The sequence below is a fragment of the Propithecus coquereli genome, unplaced genomic scaffold, assembly GCF_000956105.1.
Source record: "Propithecus coquereli isolate 6110/MARCELLA unplaced genomic scaffold, Pcoq_1.0 Scaffold77, whole genome shotgun sequence".
In the NCBI taxonomy this organism is placed as follows: domain Eukaryota; kingdom Metazoa; phylum Chordata; class Mammalia; order Primates; family Indriidae; genus Propithecus; species Propithecus coquereli.
In genome coordinates, this window is record NW_012153840.1 from 6,164,398 (window position 1) to 6,183,171 (window position 18,774).

General features: G+C 41.4%; 1 protein-coding gene across 1 annotated transcript in view; it reads right to left on the reverse strand.

Annotated features, from left to right (window-relative positions):
- Positions 1–10,486, reverse strand: part of UBE4B (ubiquitination factor E4B) — a 129,929-nt gene extending 119,443 nt beyond the window's left edge. Inside the window, exon 1 of the mRNA XM_012662501.1 lies at positions 10,410–10,486. Coding sequence (XP_012517955.1) covers positions 10,410–10,486 — 77 coding nt within the window. The remainder of the gene's footprint in view (positions 1–10,409) is intronic.
- Positions 10,487–18,774: the final 8,288 nt, after the last annotated feature.

The following is an 18,774-nucleotide window of genomic DNA, read 5'->3' on the forward strand; positions in this document are numbered from 1 at the left end:
GAAAAGAAAAGAAAAGAAAAGAGGAAATACCTTGGCAACATTCTAGACGCAAAGGCAACGTTTTCTTTTGTAAAACATAACTTTAGGCCCCAAGGATCACATCCTAATGGGATGTCATGAATAACTGTAATCAAATTGAGGGCCTTAACTCGTTTTTAACAGTTCACAAACTGCCTGTTTTCTTTGTTAGGTCCTCACAATTTATTTCTGAGTCATCTCCTTCTGGCCAGAGGAAAAACAAAACAGTAATTTCCCCAACATTTTAATATCTCTGAAATCTACATGTACCTTAAAGTCAGATTTATGATTGCTTATGATTATGTCTCTTGTAATCACTGTCAGCAAGGAAGACAGAATCTGGTATCAAAACCTTTACAGTGGGTACCAGGGGCTTGGCAGAAAATCCTGGAGATAACAGAAGGACAAACTATTCCCCTAGGAACCAAACTACCAGGAAAAGGGGAAGAGGGAGGTGGCCGATCAGATGTGGTCAGCAACAATCCCCAAACAGCCCCAAGACTAAAAGCAGCAAGCATAAGAGACCAACACCAATGGCTTTGTTCTTTGTCAAATGTGCCACCTCACCAACTCTCTTGATGGCACAAATGATACTAAGTGAAGAAGCCCAACCATTGACAACCCCAAGACCAAAACCAGATGAGTCAGACTCTGAATATTAAGCTGTAGGAATATCCTAACCACTTTATTTTGCTGATATTTTCCTTTTTATTTATGAAAATATCATTGATATACAATTTTAAAAATCTAAGTATTGAATAAAATCCTAACTTACAAGAAAGCATGTTATATTTCCCCTACAATCCAACCTCCACAGTAATCACAGTAATTCTTTAAAAACACAAATCACCCTGCCCTGCTCACACCCTTCAGTGGCTTCCCACTACACTTGGAATAAAAACCAAGTTCTCACCAAGAGCCACTGGCTGCCTCTCCAGGCTCACATGCTCCCTGCCAGGCTATAGTCACACTGGCCCTCTGACAATTCCTAGAACATCTTAAACTCTGTCTTAAACTCTGGCCACTTGCAATTCCTTAGCCTGGGAGCACTTTCTCTAATTCTTGGCATGGCCAGTTCTTTCTTCTAGACTCAGCTTACATGTCAACTCCTCCTGAAGGGCTTCCCTGATCCATATCTAGCACAGCCCTTACCTCCCACCATATTTGATATTATAGCCCCGATTCGCATCTTTCAAGTACTTTTCATGGGCTGCAAATATCACATCCATTTCTTATGTACTGTCCTACTTATTACCTGTTTCCCCAGTAGAACCAAAGCTCCATGAGAAAGCCACATCTACCTTGTTCACCATTGTCCCACCAACATTGAGCACCGTGCCTAGCACAGAACAGCTCTGTACGTATTGACTGATGGGAGAAATTAATAAATGGAGTGGGGGTAGGTGAAGTATCGAAGTCACACACAAGAATGTTTAATTGAATATTCAAAGACCAGACAGTGTTTCAGACGACTGATATTGACCCCTCTTCAGATGTTCATTCATTCAACAAACATTCATCGAGTACAATGTGAAAGCACCACAGTAGTCAGTTCCTGCTCTCGTGGAGCTCCCATTCTAGTGGAAGCCAAAAGGACATTAGTCCAATGAACAGAAATGATGCCAAGTGGTTATGAGTGCCACTAAGAACAATGAAGTAGGGGAAGGATACACGGGCATGCTGGGAGGAGGGCACTACCATTTTTATGTAAGGTGGATGGAAATGCCTTTCTGAAAACATCTGAAGGAAAAGAGGAAGCAAGCCACGTGGGTATGTGGGTGTGTGGAAGCAAGCCACGTGGGTATGTGGGTGTGTGGGTGAGGTCACAATGTTTGGCATGTTCAAGGTCAGCAAGATCAGTGCGGATGGAGCAGATGGAGCAAGGGAGAAAAATAGCAGATGATGAGATCAGAGGCAGGAAGACTGCATGGGCCTCCGAGGCCATAGTTAAGAGCATTGAAACCACCAGGGGGTGTTGATTAAAAAAAAAAACAAAACCCTCACACCTGTAATCCCAGCACTTTGGAAGGCCCAGGTGGAAGATCATTTGAGGCTAGGAGTTTGAGGTTGCAGTGAGCTATGATGACACCACTGCACTCTACCCAGGGCAACAGAGCAAGACTCTGTCTCAAAAAAAAAAAATAATAATAAAATAAAAAAAAATTGTTTTAATAAAAATGAGAAAAACTAAACTGTAACATTAGTCCAGATAATGGTTATCCTTGGTGGGTAGGGTTGGGGGTACAAGGAAGAAGACTGGGAGAGGCATAAGTGAGCTTCTAGGGGTCTCAGAGCGGTCTTATTATTCTTTTTATACTGGTTGCTAGTTCACAGGTATGTCCCTCTGAAAATTCACCGGGTTGTATACTTACAACCATGGGTAATAAGTTCACAACTTACATGTTAAATATAATGTTCTGTATGTTTCAGATAGGATATAATTTTTAAAATTTAATCCTACCAAAAAGCCCACTGAAAATGCCACATTCTTTACGAGGATTCTTTTTTTTTTTTAAGAGACGGGGTGTAACTCTGTTGCCAGGATGGAGTGCAGTAGCATGATCATAACTCACTGCAGCCTCGAACTGGGCTCAAGAGATCCTCCTGTCTCAGCCACTCAGTAGCTGGGACTATAGGTGAAAGCCACCATGCCTGGTTTTTTATGAGGATTGTATAATTTTTTAAATTTAGTGTAAAACTAAAATATCTTATACAAATACTGTATTTACTACGTGATACTGAAATTAAGAAGGGACAGTATTTTAATTTTTTAAAAATATGTTTGTGTACATATTGCAATGCAACAGAAAGCCAGGTGAAAAGAGACTAAATTTTCACAGGAAACAACATTTCTTACTACCTAGTGGGCTCCAGATAAGTCACTTAACCTCTGTGGTTCATTTCTGCACAACATACACCTATTTATCACACATCTGTACAATGGAGATTAAAAAAATACCTCCTCATAGAGCTGTGAGAAAACCACCACCCTTGTCCCCTGGCACGCTTTTTCTCCATGGCTCTGATCTGCCCCATTACATATGTAATGCATTTATTTGCGTATTGCTTCGTCACCGGCCCCTACTCTCTAAGTTTCTTTAGGGCAAGGACTTTTCTTAGTTTTTTTCTCTGACGTATCTATCACCAGCGCCTAGAACAGTGTCTGGCACATAGCAGGTACTCTCTATATATTTGCTGAATAAATGAAAAATACTAGAAAAACGCACTGCACATAAAATTTACTATTTATTAGTTGATATTATCATTACCTTTGAAAGAGCACACCAAGTATTCTTAGAAAAAACATAAAGTCACCTTAAACTTGAATGCCAGGTTCGTCCTGAGATGTTAAATTCGGATGTTCTATTCAGTGATGTCAACAGAGAATAAATGTCCTGACTCACTACAATGTGGGCTTGAAGGAAGGAAGTTTTCCAAGACTACAGATTTCCACTGAGCTGGTATTCCCCTGTCCTTATCCTCCCCACTCCACAAACACAGGTTAAAGAAAAAAATAAAGGTTGAAGAATCAAGACTTTGGGAAGTATACTGTGGACTATTAAGCAGGGAGGAGGAGTTAAGGGACAGAACTAGGTCCATGTGTGACATGAAATGGTCATGGTAGAACCACGATTGGTGGAACGGGTCCTGCCCATCTTAGAGATGCACTGGAAAGAGGACAAAGAGCGGCAAATGGGGCAGGGCCCTGGACTGTTCGCGGCAGCGCTCTCAGTAGAGGACAGCGCCCCTCAGTGGCCTGACCACCATCTACCATCTACAATGGTGGTAGCTTTGAACTGGTGTAGCAACCTGAGGGCCTGGAAATATGTGGATAGGAGAATCCCAAGAGAATGGCTTTATGCAAACGCAGGTATAAAGGCTTATCTAATTAATTTGACTATTAAAGAGATGTGACTTCCCTTTTACCACAAATAGAATATATGAGATACATACTGAAAATAATCCTAATACACCAAAATATTATAAAACATTTTTCTATTTGCTTATTCTACGTTTTTACATTAAGGACATAGGATTGGTATAATCTCCTTTAAGTTAAACAAAAGTCCTTTTTAAAATAATTTTGTTTTCCCATATGTCACAGAGAGAAAAAACAAAACATAAAAGAGGAACTTCCAATTGCTCATTTATGTCCTAAACCACAACTCAAATCCAAACATACTGATCATGAAATCTCTTTCCTAGAGTGTTTCTTGTCTCGTCTGTTTCAGTTCTTATTTCGCAAATGACATTAAAAATAGGGCTTTCCCCTAAATTGTTCTCATGGTCCTGATGAACTAAAAATAGAGTCAAAACAGCAAGGGCCGTTGTGGTGGTATGAGGCAGAAGCTAAGACAGGATGGGCCAAACTGTTCCTCTTATATTTAGGAGTTTGTAGGGGAAGAAAAATCCATTAAACATTGTTTTAAGTTTAGTAAATAGTCATTCTACAAAAGGGCCTCACTTTTCTACTAGGGAAAAAAAAAAGTAAATTCTAACATAAAGAAAACACTTGCAAATAGCTCCTCTTTGGGGTGGTCTCCTGGAGATATCTCCTATTTTTATTCTCTTTTTCTATAGCTGGCCATATCTATTAATAAAACTTATAAAATGCTATGACAATGTCACAATATGCTCAATCTAAACACAACAATGTATTTTTTAAAAATGCATTTGAATATGAACATTACAGCTCTGTGATATAGAATTCCAGTTTCCTTTAAAAATTCACAATTTTAACTAAGAAGCTCCAAAAGTATTGTCATTGAAATCTCTCCTCCTTTTTGAGATATATATATATATATACACACACACACATATATACAAAATTTTTTTTTTTTTTTTAAAGAGACAGGGTCTACATGTTGGCTGGCCTCAAGCAATCTTCCAGCCTCAGCTTCCCAAGTAGCCTGGACTACAGGTGTGCCCCACTCTGCCCAGCTCTCCTCCTTTTTAAAGAATATATTACAGTCTGCCACTGTCAGCCTACATATATGAAGCCAAATATAATTTTAAGAAGGAAAAAGCAAGAAGTGACTTAGATTCTTCTTCAAAGATTTCAATCAAACACAAGTAAGCATCTCCTTACAGATCTCAATACAATCCTATCACCTCCTCTCCTGTAAAGAGGAAGTTAATTTAGCACTTGGATAATAAAGTTTTCTAGCTTATGTTGTCACAGTGACTATTTCTGGAGGCTACTGGAAACCCTAAGACAAAAGAATAATTTGTAATAATATGACTAACACTTACTCAGAACTTACCATGTACCAGAAGTCATTCTAAGGGTTTCACATACAAAAACTTAGTTAATAACCCAAAGAGATCATTACATTTCTTTTCCCATTTTACAGAAGAAGAAACTGAACTCAGAGGTTAAATGACTTGCTCAAGGTCACACAGCTATAAAAGAGTGGATTTGAACCTAGACCATGTAACTCCAGAGTGTACACTCTCAACTACACATCACTGATCTCTACAGCAGAAAATGCCTTCCACAGTTGCGGTGACTTTTGGATAGAGGCAGCCTTACTCCTCTCATGGCACAGTGTTTGCTGATTATTAGTTGAATAAATGAATTTATTTATAGACTGTTTAGTATTCCACATATTACATTCATCCTCTAATTAACATTAGAATATTAGTAAATTCCTTCTCTGATGAGTATATATATTAAAATAAAGAATATTTTCATTTTCTGGTTCAAAGTATATAGAATGCCAATAAATAAAGCAGGAAAAAAATGAATAATCTTGCCAAGAAAATTCAGTCCTTTATTGGAATATTTATTAAAACCTGTTGTGCAACATGTACCGTAGCAGGCACTAAAGATAAACCACCATTCAAGTCATAATCCCCACCCTCAAGGACTTCCAGATCCACTGAGAAAAAAAAGAAAACGAATGATTATGATTTTAGATAGAAGGAGATTAGAAAAGACACAAAGGAGAGCACTGCAACACAGTCTGGGGCATCTGTCACAGCCTCGCAGGGAGATTACACACACATGCATATGCAGGGAGCTTCGTAACGCTTTATCTTTAAAAGAAAATGATATGGTATATTCACTTCAATGTCTCCTGCTTTTAAGATGAGGTATATTTTTACGTTAGGCATATTTTATCACAATCTTTTAAAAATGAATTTAAAAAGCAAGCTGTAAAAGGGTAAACACAGTGATTCCATTTATTTTTAAAAAGGATGTATATTTACATCATAATGGATATTATTAGTGCAAATTATACATAAATGCAAAAGGCAACGATACAATAAATTTCCATTTTTTTTCTCATCTTTCTTCTTTCACATAATTTCTGAAGAATGAAAACCATTATTACTTCCCACTATACCTGTAAAACCTGAAAACATTCCAATTAAAGTACAGTTCTGCTCCATAATGTCTTCACTCCAAGACAAAGGTGTGACAGAGTACAGGGTGACAAAGTAGCCTCTATCAGGAACATGACTTATCACCCATGCAAAGGGAAAGAAGCATGGCCAGCTCCACATGGGGCCAGAAGTAACACATTCATTTGTTCACATTTCACTGGCCAAAACTATCGCCAGGGGGATGGGGAAACATAATCTTCCCCCAGGAAGGGCCAGTGACAACATGGGCAATACAGTCTAGCGCGGCAGAGTCTCTTTTTCCTTCAACACACACCTGGGTGCCAGTGGTCACCTACTAGGGAGCTGCCTCTTTCTCCCCTGCACGCTCCTCCCCTATAACTAACTGCTCTATGTCCTCCCCCTTCAGGTCTTTGCTCAAATGTTACCTTTGCAATGAGGCCTTCCCTTCTCACCTCCTATTTCCCGTCCACTTTGTGGTTCCCCATACTTTCGAACATTCTGCCAAAACCAACAAGTATGTATACACACACACACATACACATTTACATACAGAGAGATATAAAGTGAACATGGCGAAAAATTAACAACTGATAAATCTAGGTGATTCATTCAATCTTTCTGCAGATTTGAAAATTCTCAGAATAAAAGGCTGAGGGAAAAATCAGCCCCACCAACATGGCTCATGTTTCCTCTAACTATGTTCAGCTACACACAGCAAGCACCGAGGTGGATTAGCCAGAGTTGCCAAGAGAGCATGAAGAAGTGAGAAAGAGGCAAGGCCACGAAGGGTGTGTACAAAGGGTGATTATAAAGACGCAGAAAAGAGGAGCCCTGGCAGCATTTGGAGTCCTGGTTCCAAGCTCTTCCTGAGACCCAGCTATCTTTCTGTCCCTGGATTCAGAAAGAGGACTCCTGTATCCTTAAAATAAATCCCAGTTTTTGCTTAAGCTCAGTAAGATGTTCTACTACTTACTGTGCGTATGCATATAAATACTTCAGTTCCCCAGAGACGCTATCAGCAATTTGTGCATGGAGCATCACTTTGCTTTTTTTCACTACTGTGTTATTAGGTTTTCAGGACTCAAATTCACTTACACTAACCGTATATGCATGCCATGACCGAATCCCAGAGAGTAATCCCAGAGAGTAATTCTGAAAATCCAGCGACATACAAATGACTATATGCCTGCTACCCGACTTGACTTTCTGCTTTAGGACAGGCAGGACAGGTGAGGGACAGAGGAGCACTGGCAGAGGTTGGGGGACTCCGTGGCAACACACACTGCTCAGGGAATGCTGAGCAGCTGATAAGGATGAGTGTGTACAGACATGGTGAGACACAAGGCAAGAAAGACAGGCTGGGACAAGCTCCTGGCAAGCTTTGAATACCATCGTAAGAAACTGAACTTGTTCATGAAGACAACGAAGAGGTTTTGAAGATTTAAGCAGGGGAGTTACTGGGTCAGATTTATCTTTTAACACTCCAGCTACCATGCGGAGAGTGGACTGAGGCAGGATACAAGCAAGCCTGAGGAATGGGGACGGGGAAGGGATGGCGCCAGAGGCAGTGAATGTGTGTGCTCAACAGAACTCAGTCATTGTTTAGAAGTGGGATGTGAGGAAGAATAGAGTCTGGATTTCAGACTCTTAAGTGGATGGTAAAATGGATGGTAAAATTCCCTAAAGTTTAGAGTAGGAGATTTCAAGAAGACGAGTTATGATTAGATTACTGAGTATGAGGTAGGGATGCCCAAACCTAAATGCCCTATAGAAAGCCAACAGTTGTTTTATTTACCATCATTATTTTCTTGTTCTAGGAAAGATTTAAAGTGATTAACAAAGAACGTATCAAATTTATTTTTAATTTAACTTAATCAAGCTAAAATCAAGCAGATAAGGAGATTAGGACAGAAGCAAAATGATGGTAGGAAAAATGAAAAAGCTGGGAGTGAGATCAGAACACCCACGCGTGCACAGCAACACGGTATGTAACTGGCAACGCGCCCCAGTGTCAGCAGATGCTTAATGCCAAGATAGGCTTCAGAGAAAGCAATTTTAGGGTGTTCCAAATGAAGAAATCCAAACACCACTTTGGTGGTGGCTTGATTTAAGGAGAGATTTTAGAGTACCTGGGGCAGGAGTTCGAAACCTGGGACCCATGAAGGCCAGAAGGACCTCCAATTTTCTTAAAGATTTTCAAGGTCCCTTACCCAAAAAAAGAAGAAAAAGATCACTCTACCAGGGAATGGATGGGCTGCACATCCTTCACTCAGTCCTCCATAAAAACTTGCTTTGAACAGAACTTGTGATAAGCACTGAACTGCAGTGAGTTTTTAGTGACCCTCCCATAGACACTCTGAAGCATGGCTATGCATGTTAAGTCCAGCTGGTTGAGAAGCCACGTGCTCTCATTGTCTCCAACGCAGGCGCAGCTATTGGGGTCTAGAGCTCAGACCCAAACTCCCCCAGGTGAGGGGGGTTGGGAGTCACCAGCATGGACATGGTAGTTAACTCCAGATACCAAAAGCGCAAAACTTGGCTATCTAGTTCACATACTTTTTTTTCGAGACAGAGTCTCACTCTGTCACCCCGGGTAGAGTACAGTGACATGATCATAGCTCACACCAACCTCAAACTCCTGGGCTCAAGAGATCCTCCTGCCTCAGCCTCCTGAGTAGCTGGGGCTATAGGCAACACCATGACAGCTGGCTAATTTTTCTATTTTTAGTAGAGACAGGGTCTCGCTCTTGCTCAGACTGGTCTCAAACTCCTGAGCTCAAGGGATCCTCCTGCCTTGGCCTTCCAGAGTGCTAGGATTACAGGCGTGAGCTACTGGGCCGGACCTAGTTCACATCCTTATCCGAGCACAGGGGGTGCTAAGCGAGTTTCTGGAGAATAAGTGAATGCCCAAGAACAGGGTATTCAATCAGTCACCTAATACATCTTGAAGGTATATTTTAGAATCCCTCCACTGCCTTGTTGTTCTGTGGCAGTGAAATGCCCCTTGCCTTGACCATATCCAAGTGTGTTTTTCTCTGTGTCTGACTTCTGAATCACGTTACAGTTGGCTGGCCCTGCCATGTGGGCTGGGGACTCATTTTGGGCATAATTGTACTAAATCTTTTTTTTTTTCCAGATCAGTACAATAGATGAGTTATATGCAATTTAAAACAAACTTGTTTTGCGCAATTACAGATACATGGCCGGTTGTTTGTTCCACTGTTCTGATATATCCCTTCCATGCTCCGCTACTGAAGGGTGGTTTAGAGTACTATAAATTCTACAAGTAAATGTGCTTTAGGTTTATATTATGCTTCATTTATGGCTCATTGTATTAAGAGGCAAAAATAAAAATAGGAAACAAAAGGTAGAAACAAAATCTTATCCAGAATCTCACCAGGGATTCTAAAATACATAGCGAGATGAACCCCGGCCCCTTAGAAGTCAAGGTGCTTATCCTGCACTGCTGTGAGGAATGGCTTATTTTCTGATGATCACATATAGGACAATTTAACAGCCACTAGAACCGCCAGAAAGGTTTTTGATTTGTTTTGGTAAAAGTAAATGCAACATATAAACATTCAGGATTGATCCCAACTTTTTGCAGCCAGCTCCTCTGGGGTCAGGGAGGAAATACAGGCATGTACCACATAATGACATTTGAGTCAATGACGGACCACATATACCACGGTGGTCCCTTAAGATTACAGTACCTTATTTTTACTGTACCTTTTATATGTTTAGATGCACAAATACTCACCATTGTGCTATAATTGCCTACAGTGTTCAGTGCAGTGACCTGCTGTGCAGGTCTGTGGCCAAGGAGCAATAGGCTATGGCATATAGCCTAGGTGGGTAGCAGGTGCTACCATCTAGGTTTGTGTAAGTACATCGTAAGATGTTCAAACAGAGCCACACTTCTCAGAATGGATCCCTGTCAGAATAGATCCCTGTCATTAAGTGATGCATGACTGCAGCTGTCTATTTTTCATCAGTAGGCAGGTCACATTCATCTTCCACTGGGATGGCCAGATGCCCACCTTTCCGCCATCCCTCCTGAATAGTACAGGACTGGCTCCCAGGATACAAACGGGCTCTCCTGCTTCTCATAGGTCATGCCTAGCATGGTTCCTCCCTCTCCTCCACTCAAGCAGGTCCTTAGTAAACAAGTAAACAAAGCACTAGCAAAGCCCCCAGACTTACTACCTCTCAACTCTCTTGGACAAGTGGAGCCTTCCCTCGGCTTAGACTGAGGACCTAGGCCCTAGGGTGCTGTTCCGACTAGATCGTGTGAAAGGAGTGGAGACAAAATGGCGAAAATGAAAATGGGAGCCAGCAGCTCCTCTCTACAAGTCCAGATGCCCACAGCTGTGGTCCGTGTGACACGTGGACTGCTGTCACACTGGGAGGAGGTGTAGAGGAATGGGACGGGCAGGGAGGGTGTTCCTTGGGACGGGGGTTGGGCTCGCACAACTTCACTTCTTGGCCTCACCCTGGGCAGCCCCGTTTCCATGGCTTTATGCATGGTCTTCACCTCCCAGGAACGGCATGAGCTTGATGGGCTTCAGGTGCTTGTCACAGACAGTGGGAACGCCAGTGGGCAGGTTCAGCTCCATGAAGGCCCCTTCAGAGAGACCCTGCAGAGACTCAACCACGCCAAGAAAGCTGCCGCCATGGGCTACGACCAGTGCCGGTCCCCCTCCTGGATCTGGGGAATTATCTCGCTGCTCCAAAAGGGCAGAGCTCTGGCAATGGCTCCTTCAGACTGTCACAGGAGGCCAGCTGATCTACAGTGAGGTCTGCGCACCTGGGACCCTTACTGATGCTGCTTACAAGGGATGGTCTGCTCCAGGGGAGCCCTCCGGATCTTTGGCAGCAGTTTCTGCTTTGCTGAGGCCAGTCAGACCCCACGGGGCCACTCACTGCGCCCAGTGTTCACCGGCAGCCACATCTGCTTAACGGCATCCAGCTCCGTCCAGAGGGTCGGGACGGCTGTGTTCTGCCCTGAGGGGAGGGAGATGTCAAACTCACAGCCCCGCATCTCAGCACCTGCCCACTTGCTCCACCTCCTCCTGCCCCACTGGGCTTAGGTCGGTGTCAGGCCCACCACTGAAGCAGTTCTCCAGGTGCCAGGCGCCCTCTTCCTGCTTGAAGCGCCCAAAGCGCTCAGGATGCAGCACTGACTGTGGTCACCAAGGGTCACTGAGATTCCAGAGTCCTCGCTGCCCAGCTCCCCATCACCCACCACCGGCCCCTGCGCACTTTCTCCAACACAAGTTTTAACACGCAGAAACGTAACAGCTGAACGAGCCCCACTTCCCTATGTTCACACACAAGAAGAGGACCAAGCCCACCAAGCAACTGAGAAATGTTACAGGATATACATGACACAGCAGAAAGAGACAAGGGTGGAAGAGCACTGTCACTGTGCAATCTCAGCTTTCAAATCATTTTCTGCTTTACTTTTCAAGTTTACTTTTCACTCAACTCAAAAATGCTTACTAGAAAGTTACAAAAAGTCTGATTTCTCTACCACATTTCTTCTCCGAAGGATATCACGGCCATGTCCAACACTTACCCTCAAATCGAAACCTTACAGCATCTAGTGCTTTTACCCAAGCACACCCCGCTCCAACCCACACGTGTCACCTACAGCAGCAGGACTATCATCTCGGCTCCTGGCCTCAGCCCAGTGTACTCTCTGCACTCGATTTTAATTGTAACAGAGCCACTCTCATCCTCAACAGAGTCCTGCTGTGGGGACATGGCCATTATAAGGTTGCCCCGTACCTGACAGTCCTGTGTCCCTCTGTGCCAGGCGTTCCCTCTACTCTCATCCCTCTTTACCTACACACCCTCCGTTGCCTACCACGCTTCCCCTCCCCGCAAAAGGAATGCAGATAAGGCAAATCATCTCACTCTTCCACGGGTACTTTCGTAGCTGAATAAATCTCTCAAAAATAAAGCACAAAATTCTTACAAAGCCCAAGTTCTAGAAACCATTAGCAAAATACACAATTTTCAAACTGGTTATCTTCTGAATTCTTACGGCCTTGGCTGCACTTACCACAGGACACTCACGCCTTCCTACCAGCCTAACCATCAACCTGGCAGTCTGGCCCATGACAGAGAAACGGTTTTATTATCAGTAGATATGTAAACTGTATTTTCTTAAGGAGAAGAAAAGGTTGTGGCCCTTTAATTCTCCAATGCCAGGCAGCAACAACATCTTTTTAAATTATGAGTTTTATAAACTACAACAAAAATTATTAATTATGCTTTTTGTATCTAATCGATAATATGGAGAACACTGAGTATGTCTGACCAGCTTCGGCCAGCTGGTGAGGGACAAGAACCAAAGGCACAAGCCTGCCGAATTACCAAAAGTACTTTCTTAAGTCTCTCATGACACTTAAAATATTAATTAATATTATTACTTCAAATTAGAATAAGTAGCTTATCATAATAAAGACTCTATCAACATTTGACATTAGAGTAATTTTATTAAAAAAAAAAGCACTCCACGTGAAAGTGAAGCAAGGGCCACGTGCAGTGGGCGAGAGCAGTGGTGCTCCATGCTCCATCTTCCAAAGTCCTCTGCACAATGAGCAATCGTGCGGCTAGCTCTGGCCACGACCCAGCTGCACCTGTCTCCAGCTGGGTTACCTCTCTGAGCCTCAATTTCCCCACTTGTAAGAATGTGATAAAATAAATACTACTTACCTTGCAACACAGTTGTCAGAAATAAAGGTAATGCGACGCACTACCTAAGTTAGCATCTATTTGTAAGTCTATAGTCTACCTACACCCAGTACAACACAAGCTCCAAGAGAGCAGGGATTTGGTCAATTTTATTCACTGCTACATCCCCAGCAACTAGAACAGTGTCTAACTCCCAGAAAGCACTTGGTAAATATTTGCTAAACAAATGAAAAGTGTCCGCCTATCACACAGTAAATAGTCTTTTTTTAAAAATAATTTCAGCCTGCTAGTTTTTTCCATCCTTTTGCTCTTTAAATCCTTTTAGGCTCAAGACAGTTTTCCCTTTGTTTAGGGTTGTTTCACTTAATATGAATATGTAACAAAACTACTAAAAAGTATCTCACATTTGTTAGCTAACTGTGAAATTAGCAGGACAAACTAAAGCATCAAGAACCTAAATCTGCCAAATATTACATGGCAGAGAAACATCCTTAGAATAGGATAATTTTTACTGCATCTTGTCTTTAAAAAATGGGCCAGGCACAGTGGCTCGTTCCTGTAATCCTAATACTTTGGGAGGCTGAGGTGAGAGGATCGCTTGAGGCCAGGAGTTCAAGACCAGCCTGGACAACATAGTGAGACCCCATCTCTACAAAATTTTTTTTAAAAGTTAGTTGGGTGTGTTGGCACATGCTTGTAGTCCCAGCTAGTCGGGAGGCAGAGGTAAGAGGAGCCCAGGAGTTTGAGGGCACAGTGAGGAATTGGCTGATGTGATTATGAAGGCTGGTAAATCCAAAATCTGCAAGGGGTAGGCCAGCAGGCTGGAGATCTACAGAAGAGCAGATGCTGCAGTTCAAGTCTGAAGGCGGTCTGCTGCTGGCTAAATTCCTTCTTGCTCAGGGGAGGTCAGTCTTCGTTCTACTAAGGCCTTCAAGTGGTTGGATGAGGCCCACCCACATCGCAGAGGGGAATCTGCTGTATTCAGAGTCTACCAATCAAACACTAATCTCATCCAAAAACATCCTTACAGAAATACCAAGAATAATGTTTGGCCACATACATAGGCACTGTGGCCCAGCCAAGTTGACATATAAAATTAACCATCACAGACTTGGATATATATATAAAAGTTATTGCTGGGGGTGGTGGCTCATGCCTATAATCCTAGCACTTTGGGAGGTCGAGGCAGGAGGATCGAGATGAAGCAGTAGAGAGAGACTCTGTCTCAAAAAAAGAAAAAAATTTTCTTGCAGCTGCATCTTTATGTCAGTTATGGCCAAAAATATTCCAAGGCATAGAAAAGGATGGTATGGTCTCTGTTCTCATCTGTGATCCCACTTGGTTTAACAGACAAGATGAACCTAGACAAGACCAAGCATCAGCTACTTCTAACACCATTCCATAAAACTGATTCTGGTAACTTAAAAGCCCCAAGTGAAACAGACAGTATTAAAAAATTAAAAAGAATTTTCAAAAAATCCAGCTATTTGGAAAGAGTTTTTTAAACTCTGACTCACAGAATAATTATTGTTGAAACTAAAGGGCAAATTATCCTGGGGCAGAAGTCTTGTATTTTCTCTAATCTCAACCAGAGATCTATATTCATAAAATACTTTAAAGCCAATATTCCAGCAGATCTACACCTCAGCGTTAGAGAAAGTGGCTCTTTCAAAAAGAGAAAGTACTGTACTGACTTCTGGCCACTATGTGACCATCAAATCCTTGGCATGAATAAAGGTTTCCTTCCTAACTCGGGTCATTAATGTTGAGATTCCTCTTACAGCTTAAGCATCATCCCTCAGTTAAGGCCAACATTTTCACACAACTATCACAGCTCAGTATAGCTGAAAGTGCTTTGCTACTTTACTTGTATGCATTAACATCAAAAAAGATGAAGAACTACCCTACAGGACACTTTCACAAGCATTTTTTCCAACTGGCATTCACTAAAATTCTCCCACTCACAAGCCGCTCTAATCATAACATTTCAAGCCTAAAGACTGCTTTATTCATATTTCCCTAGACGAGAAATCGCTAAACTGTTTTAGCACAAGGACATTTGTACAAAGTAAAAATGAACAAACAAAAGCCCTTGCAGACCACCACCCATCTGCCCCAAGTTGTCCTTGAAGAAGAAAAAAATTGGTACTACTTTTTGATAAAACTCCACTGAAATGATGCCTGATCTATATTTATCATAAGATTAATTAATGTAAAAGTAAAGAGTGAATTGTTTGCCAAATACAAATACATATATGCTGTTACATGTTAGTATCCTAAAACAAAAATGGCATAACCAAGACTAAACATAAGTGATGCTTAAAATAAACTCAGAGGGGCTATAAATTTTTTGGCAGTATAGGATAACTCTTAATGTTTTTTAATTGACTCACAAAACACTTACTGCTGAAATTAAACTCCTCTGGAGGGTTTTGTATACACTAAGGAAAAAAGAGGCTTTTTAAATTTTTAGCAATTTAAATTTTTTTTCTTCAACTCACCTCAAAAAATTGTACTGCCTACTTTTCCCTGAATGCTCACGTATCTCAATATTATAAACATGACAGTTTTCTTACTAAACAAAATCACACATAAAAAGTTCTAGTGAGTACATTATAAAGCCCGCTAAATATTTTTAAATTTTCCACTAAATTCCATTTCCCTCCCAGAAATAATTTTCCCCACTAGGACACCCATATATACAGAATATTTCCATCTCTAACATGAAAATGTACTTTATTGTTTTTGAAAATTGGTAATCTATACATGATCATTTGGGGCTAATAGTAACACCTGATTTGGCCAGCCCAGATATGTATTTACAGATAAAAACTAACACTATAGGAAACTACTTTTGAATCATTTTTGTTGTTGTTTTTATTGTTTTTTTGAGACAGGGTCTTGCTCTATCATCCGGGCTAGAGTGCAGTGGTGTCATCATATCTCACTGCAACCTCAAACTCCTGGGCTCAAGTAATCCTCCCGCCTTGGCCTCCAAAAGTGCTACGATTACAGGCATGAGCCACTATGCCTGGCCTCGGATAATATTTTTCAAAATATTTTTAAATTTTAAAACCAATAGATGAGTTATGGTTTTAAACAATTCATATTTCATGAAAACAAGACTTCATACGTAAAAACATAACCAAAATATATACTGTACATCATAAAATACAAAAGAAGTTTCATTGAGATTGAGGAAATAAGATGTACAACATGAAAAAGAATATGGAAGTAAATGCCAATGCATCAAAAATCTCGATTTTTAAAAAAGTAAATCTATTATTTATAATTAATACCCTAACAAAAAAAGATTTGATAAAGTTATCCAAAGATTCAATATCATATGTAAGTAAAAACTTGTTAAAAATTTCAAGAAATTCTATTAATAGCATGGCATTAACTCTAACAACATTTTCTCTATAAAAACATGAACATCTCCCTTTTGTGAGCTCCCATACAGTTTTCTATAATCTTGGGATCTAGTCCAACGCTACTGCTATGGATTAAATATTTGTGTCCCCCTAAAATTCATCTGCTGAAATCCTAACCCCCAAGCCGATAGTATTAGGAGGTGGGGGCCTTTGGGAAGTGATTAAGTCATGAGGGCAGGGCCCACACGAATGGGATTAGTGCCTTTATAAAAGAAGCCCCAGCGTTTTTGGGGGCCGAGGCAGGAAAATCACTTGAGGCCAGGAGTTCAAGATCAGCCTGGGCAACACAGGCTTTCTCTTAAAAAAAAAAAATATTAGCCAGTGTGATAGTGCACACCTGTAGTCCCAGCTACTCAGAAGGCTGAGGCAGAAGGATTGCTTGAACCCAGGATTTCAAGGTTACAGATCCTGTCTCAAAATAAAAATAAACAAATAAAAGAGCTCCAGAGAGAAGCCCCTCTGCCCCTTCCTCTATGAGGACACGGTGAGAAGACAGCTGTCTATGAAGTAGAAGTGGGCTCTCACCAGACACTAAATCTCTTAGCACCTTGACCTTGGACTTCCCAGCCTCCAGAACCATCAGTAGTAAATTGCTGTTGTTTATGAGCCACCCATTTTATGGCATGGTATTATAATAACCCAAATGGACTAAGATATTGACCCAGACATATATCCACCTGCACTGAAAAAAATCAGTGATAAGCAGGACCAGCTACAGAATTTGTACAGCGCCATGCCAAATGAAAACGCAGGGCCCTTTGTTCAAATTTGTTAAGAATTTCAAGACAGAACAGCAGAGCATCAAACCAAGCATGGAGTACTTCTGCCTGCAGGTCACACGCCCATGAAGCTGGCCCTGGTGACAAGTACTGCCAGAGATCTGACAAAAGACCCTGACCTGACATGATTCTTAAAGAGTATCTGGCACATGATAGGTGCTCAGTATGATCTCCTTGGACATCTTAGGAGTTCAGCTCCCAAAAAGGTCCATAAAAGCAAAATGCTACCTCATCTAGTCAGAAAATCTAATTTAAATCACCATGACACAATTAGACAACTAGAATTTACACCAAACACTGACAGGGAACAAAGAAACAATGTACACTGAATACATTTCACGTTTAATTAGAAAGCTAAAGTCGAGGACCCAAAAGCACTTCTCAATGCTTGGACCCAAAAAATACCTCTTTTCCCAACCTCAATATTGTCTTCCAAGGACTGAACAAGATGCTAAAGCATGGCAGCTGGTGAGTAATTAATACAACAGCATCCAAGTCAGAGATTTTTTCTCCTGCTGGGAGGGGGGCAATACCTTCAGAAGACAAAATAAGTCTTCTGATTTGAGTAAACTGAGTCACGTCATGCTGTACTTTTTAGTTCTGATACGCGGCACATTTCTCCTGGGACTCCTGAGTACCCCCTTCCCCACAGTTCTCATCCTTTCAAATCCCCTCATTCTACCTTCATCCCTTAGTACATTCAGGCCACTGATCACTCTGGGTTTTAGAAAAAGGGACAAGGAGACCTGACAAGTGTTTAACAGTGTGGCTCAATATAAAAGATGGCCCTTGGTGAGAAGAGATTTTAGGAAGTATCATGGGTTGGGGGAAGGATTTCAACCCAACTTTTCACATAAGCCAAGGTCTATCTGCTACCTTAACCAGTAAGTTACCACCATTTATGTTGTTGGCATTATCTACAAAGGGTTTGTCAGAAGTTATGTGGACACCAACTAAAATTCTAATTTTATACAATTCAATCTTACTTGGGAAGAGAGAGCTAATATGTCCAAGGGATTCACTCTGTCTGGTCCCTACACTAGGTACATTGTATCACTGCAATTAATCTCAAGAACAAAGCCATGAGATGGGATTCACACCCCCATTTTACCAGTGAGGAAACTGAGACTCAGAAAAGTTCAGTACTTTGCCTAGGATCATCCAATTGGTTGGTTCAAATAAACCCAGGTATTATCTGACTCTGAATACAATTCTGATAACGAGGTTTATTTCATCAAGTTATCTACCTTATCATAACTAATGCAACTTAATGTAGCAACAAAAAAACCACTATAATACAAGAACTGGAAGTCACGAAAAGGCAAGTTGTACTGTTTTATTTCATTCATGCGTTCAACAAATATTTGTTGTGGGCTGCTCCGTGCCAAGCCGTGTGAGGAGTCTGAAAAAAAGAAGTGAACAAGAATAGCCAGTAGCTTATGTTCCAGTAGGAGACAGACCAAGTGAACAGACAATTCACTGCAGTGCAG